Genomic DNA, 25,590 nt, shown 5'->3' on the forward strand with positions numbered 1-25,590 from the left:
TCTGTCAAAATAATATTGTTAAATATTTTGGTCCATAAAAGAGGACATGACAATCTTCTACGTAAAACTGGTTTAATTAATCCATGTGACATCTCAAGCTCTCTTTATGATAGGTAAATGCCACAAAAAGACTAATTTCCATACATAAGATTGGTAATAACAACACAAGAACCTTTTCTATCACCCCATTTCTTAAGTTCCTAGATACCAATGCCACTAGTGTAATTTTTGTGGTTGTGTGAGCATTCTATTGACAAAGGTGTCCTAGAAATGCTCCAAACCTTCTAGATCAAACTTGAGCATATCTAAGCGGAAAATATTTTTTGTTCTTTTCTTTGTCTTTTTCTGTTTTACAGGACCCTCACTTTGATCTGAACATAAAGTTTGTGCAGTCTCGTGTGTCCTTGAGGACCTGTCCTTGAGGACCTGTCCTTGAGGACCCTGCGATGGTATTTGCCAATGCGACAAGGTGACTGCCATTCTTGCCACAATTATTCATGGAAAGGCCTTTCAATTTTTTCTCAAATGTTGATAGTCTAAGTTGTGTGATAACAACATGATAATGTTTTGCACTCAATAATTGTTCGGACAAACTTAGATACGTTTGTCTTAATATTCAGACATAAAGTTTGTGCAGTCTCGTGTGTCCTTGAGGACCCTGCGATGGTATTTGCCAATGCGACAAGGTGACTATGGCATTCTTGCCACAATTATTCATGGAAAGGCCTTTCAATTTTTTCTCAAATGTTGATAGTCTAAGTTGTGTGATAACAACATGATAATGTTTTGCACTCAATAATTGTTCAGACAAACTTAGATGCGTTTGTCTTAATATTCAGAATTATCTAGCCTTCAAAATATGTGAAGATAAACATTCTCAACATATAGAAGGAAAATAATTTTGCAGCTAAGCAAAGAAGTTTAACTTCCAAATCTTTCCATTTCTAGGGCTAACATCCAACCATAGGACTATGCGCAATGGGTGTCTCAGGTTGCTGGGTTCCAAATCTCTACAAGACAATTGGACTAATCAAACAACAAAGTGCAATTGCACGAGAAGCACACATTGTGTTCTTTACAACCCACACCTAAAGTGATCCATCTTGAGCAAGTTGAAATCCTAACAACATGACAAAATCAAGACGGCTGTTCCAATGCAAGGGAGAATGTAACAAGTTTTGTTTTGAGCAAGATGTGTATGTGTGTGCCTCCTTAAACTACAATGTATATCATTTGAACCTTCAAATATCCTTTCACAACTGTAAGGAGATTACTCCAATTTGTTGCAATTCAATCCTCCACCTTGTTGTATGAGTTTAAATTTTAAATTAACAAGGATTCTTGTCTTTCCTCCCCATCTTAAAGAGTCTTGAATTGTTGTTTTTATTGTATATTTGTGTTGAGTTGCTTGGCTTCAACTGAATTCTCTTACCCTGACCTGTTCAAAAGGCATCAAAGCAAAGTGTGCTCTAGTAATGTGTGAACTCCAGTATTTATCTATCAAATCCATGAAGCCCAATGTCTATATAGTCATAGATTTCTAAAACCCACAATTGACAATGCTGCCCAAAGATTTGTTGAAGAATCCAAAGCTGAGATTGCAAATATGAAAAGGACACTGAACAAAATTAACAAAATTACAAAAATGTAGCATAATGCATCAAACAATTGATGCAATCGAACAAGACAGCTGCAACATTTTTGTTTAGCAAGAAAAGTATTAGTGACTAAAAGGAGCGAATTGAACAAAGAAAAAGAGTAAGCCAAAACATTGAATGAGGATGCAAGTGAGGAGAAGATGTTGCAAACCATCTTTGAGGATCAATAAAGACACGAAAGAAGTGTCAAGTTTTGTTAAAGCATTAAATCTGAGGGAATTGTGATTGGACCACAGAAATAATGAAGAATTACGAGTTCGCAAATATTTTATGCCTGCGAAGGGTGAAGATCACCTAGTCTAGGTTGAAAGGTAAAGTCACATTGAGGTGAAAAAAATTGCTACTACAAAAATGAAACACATCAACAAGAAGACTCCCTTGTGATATAATGGTTCCAAGTTGAAAGACTATGAATTGGATTTTTGAAGAAGTTCCAAACGTGTTTATCAAGGAATACAACAAAAGATTAATCATCAAATATGTACAACATAATCCAAACCAAGGGAAGGTGGTATAGTACATCCATGTTTTGTGGCTCATAACATCCTAGGGGCATATGAGTATGTTGAACACAACACCACTGAAGTAGCTTACCAACTTATCATGAAAGTTGTGAGAAGTTCACCAAAAGATAACAAAATCACAAGGATAAAAAAAAGTGTGTAGATTGAAATGCCAAATTATGAGAAATCACTACATTAAAGGGATTTGTTCGATTAGACCATAGACTAACATTACCAAATTTCCACAATCCATTTTTAATGCAAATATTGGCATATTTTTCTTTTCTTTACATATCCTTCTCTCTCATCCTAATGATAGATCACAAAGTGTGATCTGAAACGTTGATGCTAATAAAACATACACAATCAAATCAATGAGCAAATATTTACATGAGATCATAGAGATCAACGAGAATTTTAAGCTTGAAGATATTTCAGACATAGAGTGAGGATCACCCTAATAGGATTGAGAGAAGGTATGTAGCTTTAAGTGAAAGGGGTGGCAATTGAAAAAAAAAATAAGAGTACAGCATGAAGAAGGTCATTTCTCGAGATAAAATGAATGCCAAGTTAAGGCACAAGTTCTCGATGGGAGATTATGACTTGGAGCTTTTGAAGAAGTTCCAAAATGTATGCCAACCTAAGAACGATGTCGAGGAATACACAAAAGAGTTTTATGACTCACCATCAAATCTAGACAACATGATCCAAACCTAAGTGGTCCAATACATCAATGACTTGTGGCTTAATATCCAAGGAGAGACCTATACTGAACTTTACGCCATTGAGGAGGCTTACCAATGCTTTGAAAAAGTTAAGGAGATTCTCAACACAAATATGCTAAGGTCCAAACACAAAGTTCTATTATAAACTTGCCATCAAATCTAAACAACGTGATCTAAATAGGAGAAGGTGATGCACTATAGCAATGGCTTGAGGCTTGGGATCCAATGGTAGATGAGAACATTGGCCTCTACACCATTGAGCAAGCTTACCAATTTACTACAAAGTTAAGTATTAGCTCTGCTGAAACCAACAAAAGAATGTAACGAGGAAGAGAGGTACAAATAGTTGTAGAATTGAAGTTAATATTGAAAAATATCAACAAGGTAGTATAGTTTCATAGTATCCCTTTACAATTTCACCCTATATTTCGGCCCCTAATTTAGTGGGCGTTCTCTTAGATCATTTTAAGCTTAGATCATTTTAAGCAGCCCTATCCTAATCTATAGTTAAATTGTTAACACAGCAGCTTAATTGTTGTCATATGCTAATTTAGAGACGATGTCCTATTTTATGGATCCTAATACTCTACCATCACTTTTGTTAGAACATTTATAATGGATCCTAGCACCCTAGTATATCTAAAAGGAACTCAAATTCAAACTGGTACAAGTTTCAGCCTCCATCTAAAGTATCCTCTTTTAATGGATCCAAGCACCCTAGTCTATCTATGGATAGTGATTGGGTCCCCATTTGGTCACATAACTGTTAATTGTTGCCCTAAATTCAAAAATACCTTGTGAAATACAATTCATAAGATCCAAGAAGTTTTATGAATATTCAACATATTGAGCAGCAAGATACAACAACCTATATTCAAGGTATGATTTCATGATCGATTTCGTTATGTTTTGTCATGTTAATGCATTAACACTTAAAGAACTTGACTAATCTTGTCAATTTGGCATTCCAATTATGATTTAGGCTTTATCCTTTGTACAAATAAACTCTCTTTTTTATCATCATAGCTGTTGCAAAGGTGGAAGACCAACACAAGGTTAGACATGCACCTAACCAGCACAATGATTTTTTTCTCATTTTTGTGTGTGCAAATGTAGATCCAACAACAGACAAGGTTACAGGTACGCAAAACAAATTGAGATAGACAACTCCAACTAGCAAAAACCCCTAGACTAGGCCGCCCTCCAACTATGTCTAAGGCTTTTTCGTTAGAATTTCAAGAATGAGCTTATATAACTTTCTAATTGCACTTCTGCTCCTATCTATCAGTTTGGACACCCTTTGGAATAGGACACCCTCCAATCATGTCTGGCACATTGAACTCCAAATTTCAGAACCTAATTCCTCTTTGTATCTTATTTTTAGATTTAAGCTACTATGTTGGTTTTATATTTTGTATTTCACTGTATATGCTAAAAGTCAACACTATCATTTTGCGTAATTCATTCTCAAGCACTTCACAATCTCAATTCCAATGCAACAAAATAAAATTCCTATGGATCAGCTCTTCTATTAGGAACTAATTTGTGTTTCAATGACATACAATGGAGATTTGAGATCTTAATTTATGTTCCAAGGCTAGAATCTCAATGCCCCTCATATCATTTTTGTGAACCCAACATCATACCTTCTGATTTGGATTTTCAGATCTGATTTCTTTGCATAAATTTGTTTGATTTATTAGTTTTTTTACTTTTATTTATTTTATCGGTAATGAGCCGAAGTTGAGATTAGTTGTTATTATTATTTGTTGAGATTAATTATTATTATTTCTTAAGCTTCAATAGACATGAACTCAAGACCTCCCAGATAAGAGGCTCACAACTTACCATTGCGCTGTAGGTTGTTGCTCGAATATTTAGATTTGTTATTGTATATGTACTTGTATTGGTTAATAAATCACATTGTTATTCCATATTGCATTATTAATCACGTAATTAGAGAGCTTATTTAATTGAATATATCATTGCATGCTTAAATAGTGGATTACTTTTTCAGTTTCCCAATGACGATATATCATGATTGCAATGATGACTTAATCACTTCATCCTTATCTTGACGGTATAAAAATTGTGATAGAAGATGCTATTAAAACTATAACTTAGATCCATTCCAATGCTCTCCCTTCAAGAGATGAAGCCTACATGAATCATGCCTATCCCTCTCCCAAAACTTCTCTTATTCATGAAGATATTTTGATGCAAGAAGACAATATCATAAACACTTAATAGTTGTAGAAAGCAACAAAAGAATGCCAAGGCGAAGAGAGGAACGACTAGTTGTAGAATTGAAGCTAATGATGAGAAATATCAACAAGAAGGAAAATTAAGCATTGATACGTCGGTGCAAGATTATATTGCCTTAAATCTAAGTTGTCAGTTTGGGTTCGGTTCCAAGTTCACGGTTCGAGAACCGGTTCGCTGGTTCGATAAAATTTTGGAAAGGTGTTGGGGTTCATTTGGGTTTGTTAGTACAAAAACATGTAAAAATTATATATATATATACACATCTTTATGAAGCATGAATCAAAATTATAATGTAGCATAGTAGCATAAACACATTTAAACAACAAAAACTTTAAAACAACATAAACAATAAGTTATAACATATCATGGTAATTATACCATCATATAGTAACATAGTTCAATCAACTTCAACATCAAAGATGAAAGATTGAAAACATTTAAAATATCAAGTTCATGTAATGTCCCCCATTTAGCCAATTTGGATATGTGTTGTCGTTAGCCTACTTCTATGTGGTCCCAGAGGCTAACAAGGACATGGATGGGATCTTGTGGTGTTTTGGCCTAGTCGATTTTGTTTTGGGCCAAACTGAGTTCGTTTGGAGGCATTTCCAATGGGACTTACTATTTTTAGTAAGTCAGCCAAGCTAGTCGAATGATAATTTTGATGATGGGGTCGGATGTGTTTTTCTGAGCTCTTTCCAACGAGCTATCATTTGTGGCGTTTCGAGATCATTTGCTATGGAATTTTAATGCCAGAAGTTATTTAATAAAGTAACTTCAATTAAATTAATATTATAAGGTTACTTTATTATATTTTGTATTTATATGTGTGCCTAGGAGTGGGACACCAAATGAACTCCTTGGGTCTTTAAAGTGATAAATGGAAACAATATATTAAAATGCAAATATGAGATTTAATCCCACATTGCTTGTGGAGTGGGGGTCGACCCTCTAAGAGGACTTTATATACAGCCATGAGTGGGGGGTGGAGAGAGGGGAGAGTGAGGAATTCAAGCTTAGTTTGGTTGGTTCGATTGCTGGCTTTTGAAGACGAAATCCTCCATTGGTGACAATCCTTTCGCTCTTGCAGAGTCAAGGGATTTAAGATCTATCAGCTTCATACTGTGTGCATTCAACTTCAATTTTCAGCTACAAGCAAGATTGAAATTGTTCCATTTCCAAAGGATTATCATTGCAGACATTGAACGGCATGGAGGGCAGATTTTTAGGAGAGATTTGGAGCAAGTTTGAAAGTAAACACTGCTGCTACAGTGTCATGAACAGTGCGCTTGAACAATGTGTGAATGGTGCTCATTATGTGTTATTTGGAGATCATATTTCATACCCTAACCGAGCAGCTATTAGATGGGTTGCTAAACTGGACACTCATCATCAAATTGCGATCAACAACGATCATATCATTTCCAGGTTCTTCTACACCCGATTATAATAGTTAGATGAATGTGTAGGTGTCATAGAGGTCTACATTTTCAGTCACTGTGTAACAGTCACTTCAGTCACTGTGTAACAGTCACTTCATTATAAACTCAGTCACTTTGTACAAAGCTATATGAAGTTTGTATATCTTGAATAGAGGATAAGTGTATGTGACATTCATGATCAATCCATAAGAACTCTTTACATTGCATATTTGTAGTAGTGTTCAAGTGCCAAGATATTTGTCCTTGCTATTCTTCAGATCATATTGTCATTTGTTTGGTAGAGAAGCATTTTAACATCTGAACAAGAACTCAGAAATTTCAAATCAGACTTTGCGCACCGACTGTTTGACAAAATGTCGTTGAATCAAAACTAAAAAAATCAAGGCAAAATTAGTAGGGTATGTTACAGTGGTATAAGAGCTTGTTTATCCTGCCATCCTAGTGGGTACAAACGCAATGAACAGGTGGTGATATGACAGATTGGAGTGTTCAACCTTTAACTCATCACTATAATTTAAGAAGAACCAGGGCTCGTCTAAACACAGGACAAGAGGAATAAGGAAATCTAGAGGATCACATTGATACAGGTGAACAGGTTATGAGTAATATGGGAGACAAGAATGTTGGGGATCCTGGAGAACAAAGATTCTTACAGTTATTAGAGACCTTGGCACAAGGACAGCAATTAGCAGAACAGAGGGCACAGGAACAAAATCAGAGATTGGAGCTTATGATGTAGATGATGGCTTGTCAAATGGGGTTGAATGCTAACATGGGTGGAGGAAATAATCAGAATGGTAACAATCAGAATGGGAACAATCAGGATGGGACACATAATGGAGGTGAACAAGTTGGGAACAATTTCGGTCATGCACCCCAGCAAGCTAGGATAGTGAGTTCGAGGCCCATGATTCCCACATTTCCTCCTAGAGCTCCAGAGTAGCCCGTACCAGAGCCCCAAATCATTGATATACAAGACCAGTTGAGGAGAGATTGGGAAGCCGGAGGTCCAGATTTTACTGCTGCAATTACCTTTAGGGAGTATATGGATGTGCGGATGAAACATATGCCACGTGGACATGACAGGAACCAGAGCTATGAGCTACGGAAGAAAGTAGGGAGACTTGAGTTACCATATTACGATGGCTCGAGGAAGTCTACAGCAAGAGCTTGGGTTCAAAAGCTTGACACTACTTTCAATTGAACCCTATGCCTGAGGAAGAAGCTATTAAGTACGCAGCAATTCATCTAGATGGGTTAGCACACGAGTGGTGGCACCATGCACACATTACCTCATATGTGGAGTTTATGAAGAGATTGATTGAACATTTTGATAGGAAGGATCCAAAACTCCATTTCAAGGAGTTAGCTCAGCTTAAACAGTGGGGATCATTGGAAACATACATTTCAGAGTTTCAGAAACTTGCAGTATTAGTAACAGATGTATCTGAATGGAGGATATTGGTTCTATTTATGGATGGGTTAGCTGATCCGTTGAGAGGGTGGATTAAAGCTCTCAACCCTCCCACCTTGCAAGAAGCCATTAAGAAAGCTCGTGACATGGATTCCTCTTCATCTTCTAAGAATAAATTCCAGGCAAAGAGTTTCCCTTCGAGGAAAGATAAGGACAAGGAACCCTTTTCATAGAGAGGCTCAACCACCTAAGGAGGAAAGTAAGAGGTTGGACAATGAGACACTTAATGATCTCAAGACGAAGAAGCTTTGTTTTCATTGCAGGGAGCCTTGGGATTTGTCAGATAAGTGTCCATTGAAAGCAAAAGCTAAGCAGATGGAGTACTTTTCAGCCGAAGAGTCAGCGGATGGAGATTCAGAGCAGTCATCAGAATCAAATGGAGATGATGATAATTCTTCACATAAGGAAGCACACAGTGATAGCACGATAGCTCAATTATCTAGTATACAGGAGGCTGTCACTTTCAGAGTTAGGGGAACTTTGGATGGACAGAGATTTGTGGCACTCGTTGATACAAGGGCAACACATAACTTCATTGATGAGAAGTTTGTGTCATGTAGAGGGCTACATACAAAGGAGCATAGGGGATTTAAGGTGATGGTTGCCGATGGCTTCAAAATCGACTGTACCAAGAAAATCTCCAACTTGCAGCTTCGTTTGGGAGATTATGATATGGTGGGAGATTTCTTTGTGGTCAACATTGGTGATCAAGATATGATGCTTGGAATAAACTAGATGAAGTCTTTGGAAGAGTTTACATTCAACCTCCAGAAAATGGGAATGAGGTTCGAGGCAAATGGTAGGAAGATAGTGCTCTAGGGTTTGTCAGATGGGAGACTTCGAGTGATGTCACTCAAGCAGATGCAGAGTTTCTTTAGACATGATTAGGTGCAATGGGCAACAGAGTTCAGAGCAATGCCTGAGATGACAAAGCAGCATGAACAAGAGTATCCACCTAATGTGCAAGAACTAATAACCAAACATACTAAGGTGTTTGGTGAGATACCTCCAAGGAGACCCCCGAATAGGGGAATCGAGCATGTTATTGAGTTAGAGGAAGGGGCTAAGCTAGTTATCATCACACCTTACCGCCATCCAAAGAGATATAAGGATGAAATAGAATAGGCAATCAAGGAGTTGATTGACATGGGGCACATACGACCAAGCAAGAGTCCTTTCGCTTCTTCAGTAGTATTGGTGAAGAGGAAGGATGGTACAATGAGGATGTGTATTGATTATAGGGAGCTAAACAAGAAGACAATCAAGAACCAATACCCTATCCCGCGCATCGATGAGCCTATTGATGAATTGCACGGTGCATGCTACTTCTCTAAGATTGATTTGAGATCCGGCTACCACCAGATACGGGTTAGAGAGGTGGATGTTGAGAAGACAACTTTTAGATGCCACTACGAACATTTTGAGTTCTTAGTCATGCCTTTCGGGTTGACTAATGCTCTCGCCACTTTCCAATCCTGTATGAATAAAGTGTTCAGGGATCAGTTGAGGAAGTTTGTGTTGATATTTTTTGATGATATATTGATATACAGCCGTACTTGGGAGGAACATTTGAAGCATATTGATACAGTGCTCAGTATTCTAGAGAGCGAGTCATTATATGCCAAGATGAGTAAATGCGAGTTCGGGATGTCAAAGTTGCTCTATCTAGGGCATATTATTAGTGCAGGAAGTGTTCGGGTTGACCCAGACAAGATCAGGGCCATTCTGGATTGGCCACCGTCAAGGAACACTTCACAACTCAAAGGATTTCTCGAGCTTTGTGGGTTCTACCGCAGATTTGTGAACGGATTTTCACAGATAGCAGCACCACTTACAGACTTGACACGGAAAGACAATTTCAAGTGGTTAGAGAGGGCTCAGGATTGTTTTGACAAGTTCAAGGAGCTAATGAGTACATGTCCTGTTTTAGCCATTCCAGATTTCACTAGGCCTTTTGAGCTACAGTGTGATGCCTCGAGAGAGGGCATAGGAGTTGTTCTCATGCAGGACAAATATCCCATCGCATATGAGAGCAGAAAATTACGAGGTGTTGAGAGAACTTACAGCATCTATGACAAAGAAATGCTAGCAATCATGCACGCGCTAGCTAAGTAATGGCTTGAAACATTTCCTTGGACAAAAGGATCTTAATGACAGACAACAAAAATGGGTGAGTAAATTACAGGCCTATGATTTCGACATAGTCTATGTCAAGGGGAAGAAAAATATTGTCGCAAATGCTTTATCCAGGAGGCCTCATTTGCTTGTTGTTGGGATAGTCATGGATGATTGGAGAGAGATGATCTTGGCAGAATATGCTAAGGATAGTTGGGCATCTAGCGTTATTGAGGGGGCTACTCAGGATAGCCGATACACCGCTGTAAATGATCTGATCATCTACAAGGAAAGGATTTATTTAGTACCTGGGTCTGTCGTGAAGCAGAAGATTTTGAGGGCATTTCATGATTCCCCATTAGTAGGACATCCCGGATTCTTTAAGACATCGGCAGGTGAGAGGCGCTTCACTTGGAAAGGACTCAAATCAGAGGTGCTTCAATTTGTTAGGGAGTGCCTAGTGTGTCAACAGAACAAACAAGAACATTCCTTTCCGGGTGGTTTACTACAACCCCTACCCATACCAGAGAAGAAGTGGGATAGCATTTCCATGGATTTCATCATAGGCCTCCCCAAGGTACAAGGTCAGGATTGTATTTTTGTTGTGGTAGACAGATTGACGAAATTTGCACATTTCTTTGCAATTTCGTCTACGTATTCAGCAGCACAAACAGCAAAACTATTTTTTCGAGAGGTATTCAGACTACATGGGATACCACGGAGCATAGTCAGTGACAGAGACAGTAGATTTATGAGCCACTTTTGGCAGGAGTTGTTTAGGTTATGTGGAACACAGCTCACTCCGAGTACCAGTTACCACCCCCAAACCGATGGGCAAACAAAGATAGTGAACAAATGGGTTGAGGGGTACCTTCGAAACTACATTGCAAGACAGCAGAGGGCTTGGGTGAAGTGGCTACATCTAGGGGAGTACTGTTATAATACTTCTTTCCATATGTCCATTCAAATGTCCCCTTTCATGGCATTGTATGGGTATGATGCTCCTAATTTCTTGGATTTGTTATTTGGGGACAGTAGGGTGCCTAAGGCCAAGGATCTTTTCCAAGAGTGTCACGACATTATGCGATCCTTGAAGGAAAATTTGCAAAAGGCACAAAATCAGCAGAAGCAATATGCTGATCAGCACAGGGTTGAGAGGTCTTTTGAGGTGGGAGACATGGTGTACCTCATGTTACAGTCGTATGGACAATCCTCTCTCAAGAGGAGTGGAGCAGAGAAATTGAAACCCCGCTACTATGGACCATTCAGAGTAATCAGGAGAGTGCGTGAGGTAGCTTATGAGTTGGAGCTGCCTGCAGACAATAAAGTGCATAACGTGTTCCATCTGTCACGCCTTAAGAAGGCATTGGGGCACAATGTGGTGCCTTCAGTAGTATTGCCACCTCTCGATGATGAGGGGAAGCTTATCCTAGTTCCTGAAGCTATACTTGACACTAGGGAGAGGGTGCTTCACAGGAGGACTATCAAGGAGCACCTAGTGAAGTGGAGGAACCTACCTGTTGAGGATGCAACATGGGAGGCAGAGCAAATTCTTCAGCATCCAGAGTTGAGATTGCTTGGGGACAAGCAATTTCAAGAGGGGCAGATTGTAACGTCCCCCGTTTAGCCAGTTTGGATGTGTTGTCATTAGCCTACTTCTATGTGGTCCCGGGGGCTAACAAGGACATTGACGGGATCTTGTGGTGTTTTGGCCAAGTCGATTTTGTTTTGGGCCAAATTGAGTTCGTTTGGAGGCATTTCAAATAGGACTTACTATTTTTAGTAAGTCAGCCAAGCTAGTCGGATGATAATTTTGATGATGGGGTTAGATGTGTTTTTTCTGAGCTCTTTCCAACGAGCTATCATTTGTGGCATTTCGAGATCATTTGCTATGGAATTTTAATGCCAGAAGTTATTTAATATAACTTCAATTAAATTAATATTATAAGGTTACTTTATTATATTTTGTATTTATATGTGTGCCTAGGAGTGGGACACCAAATGAACTCCTTGGGTCTTTAAAGTGATAAATGGAAACAATATATTAAAATGCAAATATGAGATTTAATCCCACATTGCTTGTGGAGTGGGGGTCGACCCTCTAAGAGGACTTTATATACAGCCATGAGTGGGGTGTGGAGAGTGGGGAGAGTGAGGAATTCAAGTTTAGTTTGGTTGGTTCAATTGCTGGCTTTTGGAGACGAAATCCTCCAATGGTGACAATCCTTTCGCTCTTGGAAGACAGAGTCAAGGGATTTAAGATCTATCAACTTCATACTTTGTGCATTCAGCTTCAATTTTCAGCTACAGGCAAGATTGAAATTGTTCCATTTCCAAAGGATTATCATTGCAGACATTGAACGGCATGGAGGGCAGATTTTTAGGAGAGATTTGGAGCAAGTTTGAAAGTAAACACTGCTGCTACAGTGTCATGAACAGTGCGATTGAAAAATTTGTGAATAGTGCTCATTTTGTGTTATTTGGAGATCATATTTCATACCCTAACCGAGCAGCTATTAGATGGGTTGCTAAACTGGACACTCATCATCAAATTGCGATCAACAACGATCATATCATTTCCAGGTTCTTTTACACCCGATTATAATAGTTAGATGAATGTATAGGTGTCATAGAGGTCTGCATTTTCAGTCACTATGTAACAGTCATTGCATTATAAACTCAGTCACTTTGTACACAGCTATATGAAGTTCATATATCTTGAATAGAGGATAAGTGTATGTGGCATTCATGATCAGTCCATAAGAACTCTTTACATTGCATATTTGTAGTAGTGTTCAAGTGCCAAGATATTTGTCCTTACTATTCTTCAGATCATATTGTCATTTGTTTGGTAGAGAAGCATTTTAACATCTGAACAAGAACTCGGAAATTTCAAATCAGACTTTGTACACCAACTGTTTGACAAAATGTCGTTGAATCAAAACTAGAAAAATCAAGGCAGAATTAGTAGGGTATGTTACCATTCAAGTATCATTGTTTCACGTTCAATGTTTAACAGTAACTAAAGGAATGAAAATCTATTAAAATTCTGAATTTTTAGTTCTAAGTTCTTCGATCTTCATCTTCTTCATATTCATCTTCTTCTTCTTCATCTTCTTCTTCATCTCCTTCTTCGCCTCCGCTATTACTTGCACCAAGGCCAATGGGATCAGCAACAGAATCAACAATTGTATTGACATCAAAGACATCAAAATCATCAATTGTAAGCCCAATAGTGGAAGCATCCAAGTCCGCAATCTCTACATCTACATCCCACTTCTTTGTCTCCCCTTCTTTGTATTCTTGACTCTTGTGTGAAAGAAGGCACAAGTTGTTATGCACAAATACCAAGTTCTGTGCTTTTTTTAATTGCAACCTATTGCGCTTCACCAAGTGGATGAAAAATAGGTGCTCCAATTTCTTTCTGATGCTGAAGAACTAGCAACCTGTAAAGACAACATAGGGTAAGCAATTAAAAAAGAATTAATTCAATCTTACAAAAAAATTCTTTTGAAGATAAAGTGAGGTAATTTTTTTTAAAAAAAACTTACTTGTGATATAACTTTGATTGCAAGGGGCTGTAATGTTCGGAATTTTTGGCCATGGAGGTACCACCAAGCATGAGCATCCTTCTTGAAGCGATGACGAAGAGCATCATTACTTAGACCTCTAGCATTGACAAACTCTATGAACTCATCTATGATTACATCTCTTATATCATCATCAGGAAATATTCTTCTAAATGTTGCCTGGTACCCCTCACACTTCCATATCTCTATATGGTGGCAACCTTCCTGGTAGATCACAATATTGTGAGCTATAGTATTTGGGGGTCAAGGCATCGGCAAGCAAATGTAATGGAGTGGTCATTTTGTTCCATCTTTCATCAATAATTTTTTGCACTTGTTTGAAAAAGGTCTCTTGCAGATCTTGCTCCTCCTCATTTATAACTTGCCTGACCTTCTCAATCATTGAGTCTATGCCATCATAGATCTCTCCAAGGCAAGGCCTATCCATGTTAGTGTACCTAAGCATGCTCATAATGGGCTCGGTGATCTTAAGGAGATATTCCACACGTTTCCACAATGACTCAGCCAATAGCCTATCCTTTATTTTGTTTTCCCTTTAAGTGTTCTTTTGCTTCCATACACCCCAATTGTTGCTGATTACCATACCTTGAAGTGCATCTTTCACTTGCACAAGTCATCTTAAGACGATTATATGTGATGCAAAACAGGTCTCAGCAACCTGTGACATAAATTAGAGCAAAAAACAACAACTATTAGATACATATTTTAGAAAACTAAGAAAAGTATACACATTGGCAATTGCACAAGTAAAATATGAAAAATAATAAATTGTCAAATATTAAAAATTAAATTACTAACTTGAGTTCAAGTTCATTTACCTTCAATAGCTTCAATTTTGAGTAGTTCCTAAAAAGAGATTGAGTCGTGGTGGTTTGTGACAAACATTTGTACGTCCTCAGCCTCTTCAATCACTGTTTTGATCCACTCAATTTGGTTCCCAATCTTCTGTAGCATAAGATTGAGTGAATGGACTGCACAAGGTGTCCAAAAGATATGTTGATATCGTGATTCAACCAACAAACCTGCTGCTCTACAATTCTTTGCGTTGTCCGTTATGACTTGGACAACGTTTCTTGCACCCACTTGTTCAATGGCCTCAATTAGGATATCAATAATAAATGGCCCATCTTTTACTTTGCCCTCACAATCCACCGCTTTTAGAAACATTGGCCCTGTAGGGAACACCGCAAGGACATTGATCAAGGGACGGTTCTTAGAATCCTTCCAGCCATCTGAAACAATTGTCACCCTTGTCTCAACCCATGAGTCTCTTATGGGCTTCAATTGATTTTCAACCTATTGGACCTGATCATCCAATAAGGTGGTGCGCACTTTCTCATGCTCGGGGCCACAATACCCTTTTGGAGCTTCATTGGCACCCCTCAACATGTCCTTCCAAAATGGAGGGCAGACAACATTCAAAGACAACCCATTAGCATATAGGCATCTTCCCACCTTAATGTTAGCAACTTCTCGGGCCTTATTTTGAAAAGAAGTTTCTAGTGGCCCCTTTCTTTTGTGTACAATGGGGACAAATTCAGTGTCAGTGTCCATTGCAGTATTGAAGAAGGGGTGGTCTTGTACTATAACATCTGAGGGGGGCTGCATTCCCTTTGCTTTTTCACTTTTATTGCTACTAGTGCTGAGTTCTATTGCCCTGCGTCCTTCTCTCTCTTCTGCTGCCTCATGCTCTTCAATAAATTTTAACACAGTGTGATTTGGTATAGGGACACCATTTTTGCCAGGGCATTTCTTGCCTCCTCTTCAAATATAACCACATAAAAGACCTACCACACAATAATAAGGACTATTTCTTTCTACACCACATCCTCGACATCTCCAACGGAATGCACCACCTCCTAGAATGGGTTTTATAACGTCTACATACTTCCATAGAGGAGAATTAGAGTTGGGTTCCATTCTTTGTTCGGTGTTGCCTATTGATGAAGAGGTAGATGACATTCCTTTCGAACCTTTCCCTATGGCAAGAAATTTGATACATGTTCATAATCTATATGCAAGAAAATGACAAATTTTGGAATAATGGAAAAGATTCAAGAACATATGAATATTGAAAGAGAAATGAAAAAATGGAAAAACTAGAACAAAAACAACAACAAATGGAATAAGATCTTACCTTTTGGTCCTTTTCCAACAATTGCAAGTTTGCAAATGTGTATGAATGATGCACAAACACTTGAAGAACACCAACAAATCAATCTTCAAAATCCTCCTTGCACAACCGAATGCTTGCTCAAAAAGTCATATGCTCTCCTTTAAGGCAAAATAACCTATTTAGAAACATCAAATAACAATGAGAGGGCACAAAACCAATTAATAACACCTTTTTAGGTTACATGGACGCCAAAAAATAATCCAAAATTGTAAAAAAATCAGTCATAATGACGTCCGTAGCCGCGGGTTCGACCTTGGTTCGAATTTTTGGACGTGGTTCACCCGAGTTCAAACCCTGGTTCGAACCAGATCGAACCAAGCCTGCAAAAAAGGACCCTAGTCGAACCAAGTTCGAACCGGACCCGAACTTGGAATCGGTTCAAACAGGTTTGTGGTTCGGAGGGGGGGGGGGGGAGGTACCTGTGCAACCTAGCCTTAAATATTAATGATCCAAATCCTAACAAATTAATAAACATAAATGTCTATCCCTCTCCTCCAAACATTTCACTACAACATGATGTTATTCACTTTCATAATGACATGACCCTTGTATTACATTAACTAGAGATCAAACACTAGAAAATGAAAAAAATGGTCATACTTTAAGAGCAACCAAATGAAAAACGACTCCTTTACCTCCCAAATAAGCATGAAAGATGTCGATAATGACATGCATCTTCCCAAAAAGATCAATATCCTTATTCATCTAGTCATCCTTCTAGTACTTTATAATATGCTTCCACAACCAATTTTAAAGAGGTTAATGACGAAGTCCTTATCAATTAGAGTTGCATAAAACTTATAAACTTGGTTTTGACATGCTTTCTATGCAAGGATATAGTTGACAGGCTATTAGATGTATTGAACGAGCAATGTTGCCTAGGGATGGGTTTCCTGCATAATTTGACCCATTCTAAAAACTTGGAAACTTTCGAAAACCTGTCTCCAGGCTGTCTTTTAAAATTAACGTTTGAATTTTGATAATTTGTTCAACTCTCACTCTCATGTGAACTCTCAATTTAAATTATTTAACGCAAACTTATCTGTGAAGGTTCTATAATGTATATAAGAATGCTTTACCCATTTAATCATGCGAATATTTTAAATTTTCCCCATATATTTTATATAATTGTCCCCACTATTGTCCCCTATCGTCCCTTGGTTTGGGAAAATTAATCTGTCCAAAAAAACCCATTACCCCATCCCCCTATCTCCCCATCTCAGAAACTCATTTCCCCATTCCCCTATCTCCACATCCTGGAAACTCGAGGTAACATAGGGAACGAGGAACTAAGATCCCTATAGATCCCACAACTCATAATAGAGAAGGCATAGGAGTTCCTACTTCCTTGTTGATTCCTTCATCAGAACATAATCTTCCTAACCCAAAGAGATAGAAGATTTTTACCCAAAGCTTATTCCTTGACTAACGAGGAAAGAATCTTGTTAACATGTTCAAAAGACCATTTGATCATCCTTCCACATTTAAAAGATCATAAATCTAGAAAAGGTTACCATACATCTATTATATTGTGTTTATCATCGCACGTATATGCTTATGCTAGTAATGATTGTAGAGCATTATAGAAAAGTTAAAAGAGCTCATTCATAATGGTATTATTCCTATAACATGTGGTATGCACCTCTTTGCTTAATTCAAATGGATAGCATTTTTTATCTGTTATGTCGCTCTTCCCCAAGTGAGATTTGCAGTGTACCTTTCGGGGTCTCATTATCATTCCTATAGAATTTTATGTGCGATCTTAGGCAGGAACATAATTGGACACTTACTCTTGTCCATACAAGAGAGGCAACAGTAGTCTAGAAACATTTAGCCTTCATTAGGACCCACTTTCCCTTTGTCAAGTTTTAACTTTTACAATGATATATTCCTTGCATAGAATTGTATGTTCTTCATGAGGATTTCCTCTTAGTTTTAAAGATATTATCTTTGTTTGAAAATATCTTGTATTTATGGAGGAAGATACCTTAGACAAAGATCTCTTCCTCCCTCTTTTTTAGTCATGTATCCTTGATATGGATCCCTTTACTCTTGTTGCAAGATGTTACTTAAAGATTTGTATAATTTAAAAAGATATCCACCTATCTTGAACACATACATTGCTTAAAAGGATATCTCCTTAGTGGTGAAAGTATTTATTCTTGACATGGATCTCTATCTTCCTTAAGATATTAACGTGTGAATATGTTGGCCTATGAGGCCTCCTTGTTGATTGTTCTCAAACAAAGATCTCTTCCTCCCTCTTTTATAGTCCAATATCCATGATAAGGATCCCTTTTCTCTTGCCACAAGATGTTCCTTGAAAATTTGTATCATTTATAAGGACCTCCACCTAGCTTGGACGTGTGTGTTTTTTTAAAGGATATCTCCTTGGTGGTGAAAGTGTTTATTTTTTACCTCAATTTCTATCTTCCTTAAGATATCCACATGTGAATACGTTGGCATATGAGGCCTCCTTGTTGATTGTTGTGTTTGTGTTAATTAAAGCCCAAGGCATGGTTATCAATCCATTTCTAGCAACTTTCATGAATATAACCTTATTTCGATCATCTAGAATAGCATGGTTTACTAGTTTGATTCTCCTATAACATTGATGATCTATGGATCACCTAGCATAACACAACTTGCCAGCTTAATTCCTCATTTTGCGCTCCCCAAAGCATTACTCAACTAGCATAGAAAGACTTACTAGTCTAATCATTATTGCTATATGCTTTTTGAGCATTGGTCATCTAGCATAATGTAACATGTTAGCATGATTGTGTTGTCATCATTGGCTACCTAGCATCATAGTAACTAACTTATTCGTTGATCTTGACTGTATAATTGTTGTTTATCACGATTGTTGTACATGGTAATAAGAGTCCCTTTTTAATAAAATATTCCTAGCTTGTCTTTAATTTCTATGTCTTCTACTAATTAAATCATTGCTCTCCTTAGTAGACATTGACCCCTTACATAGCAAATATATTTGTATGTGTCTTCAATATGATCAACCTTCATAACTTATTATCTTCAGCGCCAATAAAATTGAAAAGTATAATCCTCTACCTTCAATCGTCTCTAACATAAATCCTTGCATCAAAAAAACCATAATCTTCTATCAACACTTGCATTAACTCAACCTTCAACTTTAATCAAATCATCACGACATCAATGGCAATTTATCAAAAGTAGTCGTTTGCACATTCTAAAGTAATGGTTACATAGCATAGCAAAGTTTGCTAGTGTAATTGTTTGTTGTACTACATGTCCAACGAAATTCATGCCTTTTATGGCTCACCCAACATCGCACAACCTGTCACACACTAGAACCCATGCCACAAACATGAATCATTGTCATAACACACCTTGTTGGTCAATAGAATCCATGATTTTTCTATGCAGCCCTAAAATAACATAACTTGCTAGTTGCTCGACAGTAAAACCTTATGTCTCATCACAAATAGCCAATAGGGGTACGCTTGTCACTTTCTTTAAGTCTTCTTGTGCTCTTGCAATTAAATTTTGAAAACAAAATGACAAATTTATGATACTGAGGTTTCTTCAACGAGTTGTCTTGGAGCCTTTGTCTTTTATACTGACATTTTTTGTGTCTTTGTTGTTTTTGCTTTGCTTGTGTGTTTTGTGTTGTCGTTGTTATGTGAATCCTACTTAGGATGCTATGTGAATTGATAAGATCCTACGCTTCAAGGCTTACTTTCCTTGACTTGGTAACATCTTATCACTTGTAAGTCTTTCTATCGGCTTCTTTCTCTACTTTATTGTGAGTGACTCGTAAGTTCATATCCACAATAAATTGGGGGCTAAATATAGTGTCACAAATTGTATTCCTCTACAATTTACACTATACTTGAGCCCCTACTTAAGTGTGCTTTTTCCTAGATCATTTTAAGCCTATCGGGGCCCTTTCCTAATTTGTCATTCTATTGTAAAACTTGTGACTTAATTGTTGTCATATGCTTATTTTGAGACTATGTCCTATTATCTAGACCTTGGAACTTCACCAACCCTTTTATTGGTCCATTTTCTAGTGGACTAGGGTGCTAGAAGGAATCCAAAATAAAATGTGTGGGAGTGTCAACCTTCATTATTTGTGATCTATTCCACTTTTTATAACTAATTGTTAGTTATTGGCCTACATTTGAGAATACCTTGTGAACCCTATACAAAGCAATCTTTTATCGTTCATAAGATCTAAGAACTCTTATGAATTTGCATATTTAAGTATTTAGCATATTGAGTAGAAAGCTATGACTACCTATATTTAGGTATGGTTTCATGATTGATTTTGTTTTGTATTGTCATGTTATTGCATTGACCCTTGGACTTGTCTAAAGAGCATTGCATTACCACTATTATCATTCCTGGGATATAATCTTGTCAACCTACATTCAAGTATGATTTTATGAATGATTTTGTTATGTTTTGTCATGTTATCGTTAACACTTGAAGGACTTGTCTAAAGAGTATTGCATCGTGACCATTATCATTCCTGACGTGTAATCTTGTCAATTCAACATTTCAATTATGACTTAGCCTCTATCTTCCTAGGGGACATGCTCTATTTTTCATCATCATACCTATTGTAAAGGTGGGAAACTAACATGGCTAGGCCGAACCCTATACAACGCAAACATTTTTCCCCACTTTCACATTTTTATAGCCAACAAGTGGAGGTTACAAGTGTGCAAAATAAACTAAGTAAGATGGTTACAAATTCTAAAGAGGTAAAAACTCATGGACCAAGATACACTATAATTGTATCTCAGGCTTTTTAGCTAGAATTCTAGAAAGAAGCTTATAGGACCTCCTAACTACACATAGCTCCTTCCTAACAATCTAAACACCCTTAAGAACAAGGTTCCCACCACCCCTGAAGAGCACTTTCAACTCCAACTTTAAGCTACAAGTTCCTCTTTGCATTTTATAATAAAAGCCATCACTTTTGTTATCATTTAACCTAGTTCATTCACACACTTCACAATCACATTTCCATTGTAACAAAGGAACAAATTTCTAACGCTATCCTATTAGGACTACAATTGGACCTAATTGATCTTCCAAAGACATGCAACGGAGATTTGATCTTTGTTTATGTTCCTATGCTAAGAGATCCCATTTCGCACCATATCAGGCAAATAAGAAGAGATGTAGGACCTTCCTACTTAGCCACTAAGAATTGTAATGACAAAAACTTTAGTAAAAGTTGAGAGGAGCTAAAAATCGTGGAAGGGTCTTGAGATGCTTGTTTTCAATGTGGCTAGCAAGGCCAATGAATGTCATTAGCTGGAATATATTGGCAGCAGGAGGAAGGATGAGGTGTGCAATGAAAAATCAATAACATTGGCTTATATAGCATAGAGAAAAATAAACAGCGCATTGGGAGATGCTCAAGATGATGAGAGTGATGAGTGCATAGTTATACCTAGAGGTGTGGGTGGGGGATGGATCAGTTAATAATCTTTTACTTTTTCAAACTTAATACCATAAGCATATTAATTGCACGATAAAATTAACATAAATTGTAAAAATTATCTTTTTTACAAACATTACAGCCATAAATAGAGTTAATCACATCAAGGCATGAAACTATAAACAAAATATTTTACACTAACTACACTGTTTAGAAAGAAATCATAAAATGATCAGGCAATGCACCAATCAGGGATAAATTCATCAATACTCACAAAACTATGTATCTGGCAAAACTCTGCCCAAACTCTTAAGAGAAATCAATATAGAGTGTATATAAGAACTCCAAAAGACAGCCACCAGACTGAACCCAAAAAAGGAAAAATGATACAAAAGTCAATAAGAGAGTTATTTTGAGGGTTGAAAAAGACATAATCTTTCTCTCAAGCAGTGGTAGTGTAGATAACTGGACAAACAATCGAAAACTATATCACAGATATAGCATTTTTCTTTATATCAAATATTTGTTTTTTAAAAGTATTTAATGCCAGCATGCTCCTCAATCTGTAACATTTTGATGCATTGACTGTTAGGTCATACATTTACTAGGCTCCAATGAAAGCATATAAATATTTATTCACTCTGGTGCACTGATCTACAAGACACCCCATTTGCACTCTTAGATGCATTTCCTTATCAAATGAGCATTGCTCTACATTTAATTTCCTTAACAGCAGTCACATAAAATGTGCAGATTGCTTTCCTTTGTGCTCTTAGTAGACAAACATCTTTCTACTTGAGTTCTTTCTCAACTCTATTGATCAAAAAACACTAGAAACTAGGCTTAAACAAAACAGTAAATGTATAGGAAAGATGTTTATACATGCATATGGTAAAAGAATGTGATTCGGAACGTGGAATACTGAGTATAAGGAAATGCTGAGTGATTGAGAAGGTAAAATACTTAAACTGGGACACTGTTCAGGTGAAGAAATGTACTTACTTGTGTGTATGTTTTTGTCTAAGCTATTGCAAATGCAACTCTAAATCTATCCTATTATTTTCCCTTCCCCCTGTGCTATAGAGCAGTCTGATAAATTTCAACAATACCCATATGTTAGATGAATGTATAACATCTCAAAACACTGACTCCAAAACCATGTTCATATCAAAAGGAAACAACTGCAAGAGAACTTAAAAAAACCTCACAGCTTAGAGCACTGTTATTAGAGATATGTAAATTTCAAAATAACTAAAAATGATGGGACGGTAATAACCTAAACTATGGAGCTTGTTGCATGATATCCATCCATAAAGTGCAGCAGCAGAGAGTACAGGACAGTTTTCAGAGCAGTTCAAAAGTAATTTTGGAGTTATTACGACATATATGAATAATTTTAACTTATGTTTTTACTGAAGAAACATCATCAGGAGAAAAAAGCAAAAAGTAATATCATATTTAGGGCTTACCATATTTTCCAATCATTTTGAAAAAATGCTATCAGAAAATTGCTTGTGTACTACAAAAAGAATCTCAACATGTAGAAAGTAGAGTATGCAGATGATAAAACTCGGCCTACACAATACTCATGTGAGAGCAAATTTAAGCTTCCTAGACTTAAGTCAAAATTCTCATACCATAAGTGCACTGTTTCAATTTATATTCATAGCACAGAAACATCTGTCTCGTCACATTTCTCCTGAAAAATTTAATAACAGAAGGAAGGTAAGAGATTTACAGAAAGTCTTGCCAAGTTTTTTCAATAATATCGACAGAAGCGATCACAGAAAAGTACTATACGTGTGAGGTACTAAGATACGGTTGACGACGCTGTGTCTTAACAACGTGATGTGAGAAAAGAAAATGTGCATATATATGATTACTACATTTATTCTTAAAGTAGAAAGCACGCTCACAAGGAATGAGATATATCTCTATCACAAGCAAGAAAGAACTACAGATTTGAAGCGAGGATTTCGCACAAACCTATACAACTAGGGGTCTAAACTTCAAGGGTTTCGATTGACGATCTCAATGGTCTCAATGAACGAGTGTTCAGTCAAGTGTGGGTACCGCCATTGTAGTAAAAGGCGAACTTCAAAACAGTCAAAATCGTGTCCGAAGTTTGCTAAGAAAGAAGTCAAACACCGCCATTAATTTAAAGTAACCAAAGTTGTCATTCATATCAAAAACTTTACCACGATAACATGCCGGCATAGATAAGCCCGACGCCGACTTTTGTTTATGCCACAAAGTCCAACGAAAAAGATAGGAAAGTGCCTACCAGTCTTTGCACAATTCGCACTGCACCATCAAATCGTCGGGGTTGTACGGCATTTCACACTTGCAATACCTACGCAGAATGAAAACCAAGCATATCTCAACTAAAGGCCGCGGGTTCGAAACATGCAAAGAATACGGCATGGCTTATTCTAAAGGGAGTAGATTCTAGACACAAGAGAACAAAAGAAGCGATTTTCTTACACGGCCACCCTGTCGGGAGTAAAAGCGCCGGTGGCGGCCTTATACTCGAAGCGACAGAAATAATCCTCCGCGCCCACGCTGTCGAGCTTCGTATAATTCTTGAACGAATGAACGACACATTTGTCTTCAATCGTGTCGGCGATCTGCGTATCGAAATGGTCGGACAAGAAGAGCTCCTTCACGCCGTGAAACGGCCGTCGACCGCCTATAGATTCCTCCGGCCTGTAGTACCACCGCACTCGAACCCTAACATGACCGTTGCTACGCGCTTCGCTTTCAATCTTCTCCACCCGCGCTACGTATGGCGGGTTATCGGGATCCTGAGCGCGCATGAGCACGGTATCCCCGACTACAACAACACAAAAACATCGAACTCAGCCACAAGCCATTACTAGGGTTTCAAGATCTGCAAACCTACTTTTTTCTCGATAATTTACAGCGCGCGCTTACCTTTGACGAGCTTGCCATTCCCCTTGATAGTCCAATAATCCAAAGCTTCCTTTTTAGCCCTCGTCATAGTAGCGACTCGAACGCGGGACCTCGCAAAGCAACAAAACCGATATAATGGACTCCTCCAGAAATACTACTACGTCTGTGTGGTCGAGTTGGAGTGAGTAGATATTCTACTACGTGATTTCCATGCTACGGCGACCAGCCTCAATTCTTTGTCTGATGTCAAACCCTAGCCAACCAACGATATTATCGTTTTCTTTGCCCATTTCCTTTATTCTCGCGATACCCAACGCATGATACGTCGGCGGCAAGAATTCTACGCACCTGGTCACATGTACGACTGAGGGCTCATATATAATGATAGTCCTTCTGTCCAAACCGCGGAATTTTGATACGGCAGTCACGGAGAAGATTTTCTTTTTACCGCGGTAAAACTTGATTAAACGAGAGTCACACGGCTTCAAATGACAGGTAAGGCCCGTTACAGGGACTCATACAATGCACGTTACTTGTTTTGGTATATTTATTATCCGTTGTCGTGCTTTCAGTTTTACCCGTCTTTCTGGTATCGCTATCTCTGCATCACTTTCTACTTTACTCTCTCGCCTTTCACCCGGCAAAATAATCGCGTCAGTCAACCGGCAATTTTTTTGATGGGGTTACTTTTTGGACAAAGTGCCGTTTCTTCTCCCTTTCGAGAGATGGAAACAGATACATGATCTAACCGCCCGCTTCCCAATTAACTGAGTTCATTCAGACGCGTCTATCCTCCATTCAAACTGTACCGCTGATTAATTTTTAAGAAACTTAAAACATTATAGATTTTTCTGAAAATTTCAGCCTTTGATCTTCATGATCTTAATTTGTAGTCAAAAATAACAAAAACAGAAAAATGAAAAAAAATCCCTATGTCTGGGAAAATAATTGACTTTGTTTTATCTTTGGTACATTTTGGATGAGATTCATAATTATGATATTAAAAAGAATAAAAAATTAGTTTTGAATTTTTGTTATGATTTATGGACTTTGATTAAACTATTGTTGTAAAGTTTAAAATATATTGGATGCTCTTAATTCATTATATTGTGAAACTTTTAGAGTGAGTATGAGTTTTGTGTAAATTTAATTTTTCAGTTCGATAATCTAATTTTTAAGCTAAATGTAATAATAATAATAATAATAATACATAATTCGAGTTTCATAAGATAAATGTAATAGTTTGAGCATTTGCACTTAATGTTTGCGTGTTTATTGAATAAGTGTGACGT

At 37.5% G+C, this 25,590-nt stretch overlaps 1 protein-coding gene across 6 annotated transcripts in view; it reads right to left on the reverse strand.

The window, feature by feature from the left end:
- The window catches only part of LOC149538017 (chromatin remodeling protein EBS-like), a 56,767-nt gene extending 31,983 nt beyond the window's left edge, over positions 1-24,784 (reverse strand). For 5 of the 6 annotated variants that reach the window (XM_089799412.1, XM_089799415.1, XM_089799413.1 and 2 more), the window contains exons 1-3: positions 24,320-24,648; positions 23,870-24,218; positions 23,670-23,738 (exon numbers count right to left, since the gene is read on the reverse strand). In XM_089799412.1, the coding sequence (XP_089655538.1) occupies positions 23,670-23,738; positions 23,870-24,218; positions 24,320-24,386 (485 nt within the window). In that variant the 5' untranslated portion in view covers positions 24,387-24,648. Of the gene's footprint in view, positions 1-23,669; positions 23,739-23,869; positions 24,219-24,319 lie in introns of all 6 variants that reach the window. The other variant, XM_089799414.1, reaches the window with a different exon arrangement.
- Between the last annotated feature and the right edge of the window lie 806 nt (positions 24,785-25,590).

The sequence above is a fragment of the Cupressus sempervirens genome, chromosome 9 (genome assembly GCF_028749045.1).
Source record: "Cupressus sempervirens isolate cs-2001-9-10 chromosome 9, ASM2874904v1, whole genome shotgun sequence".
NCBI classification, from domain to species: Eukaryota; Viridiplantae; Streptophyta; class Pinopsida; order Cupressales; family Cupressaceae; genus Cupressus; species Cupressus sempervirens.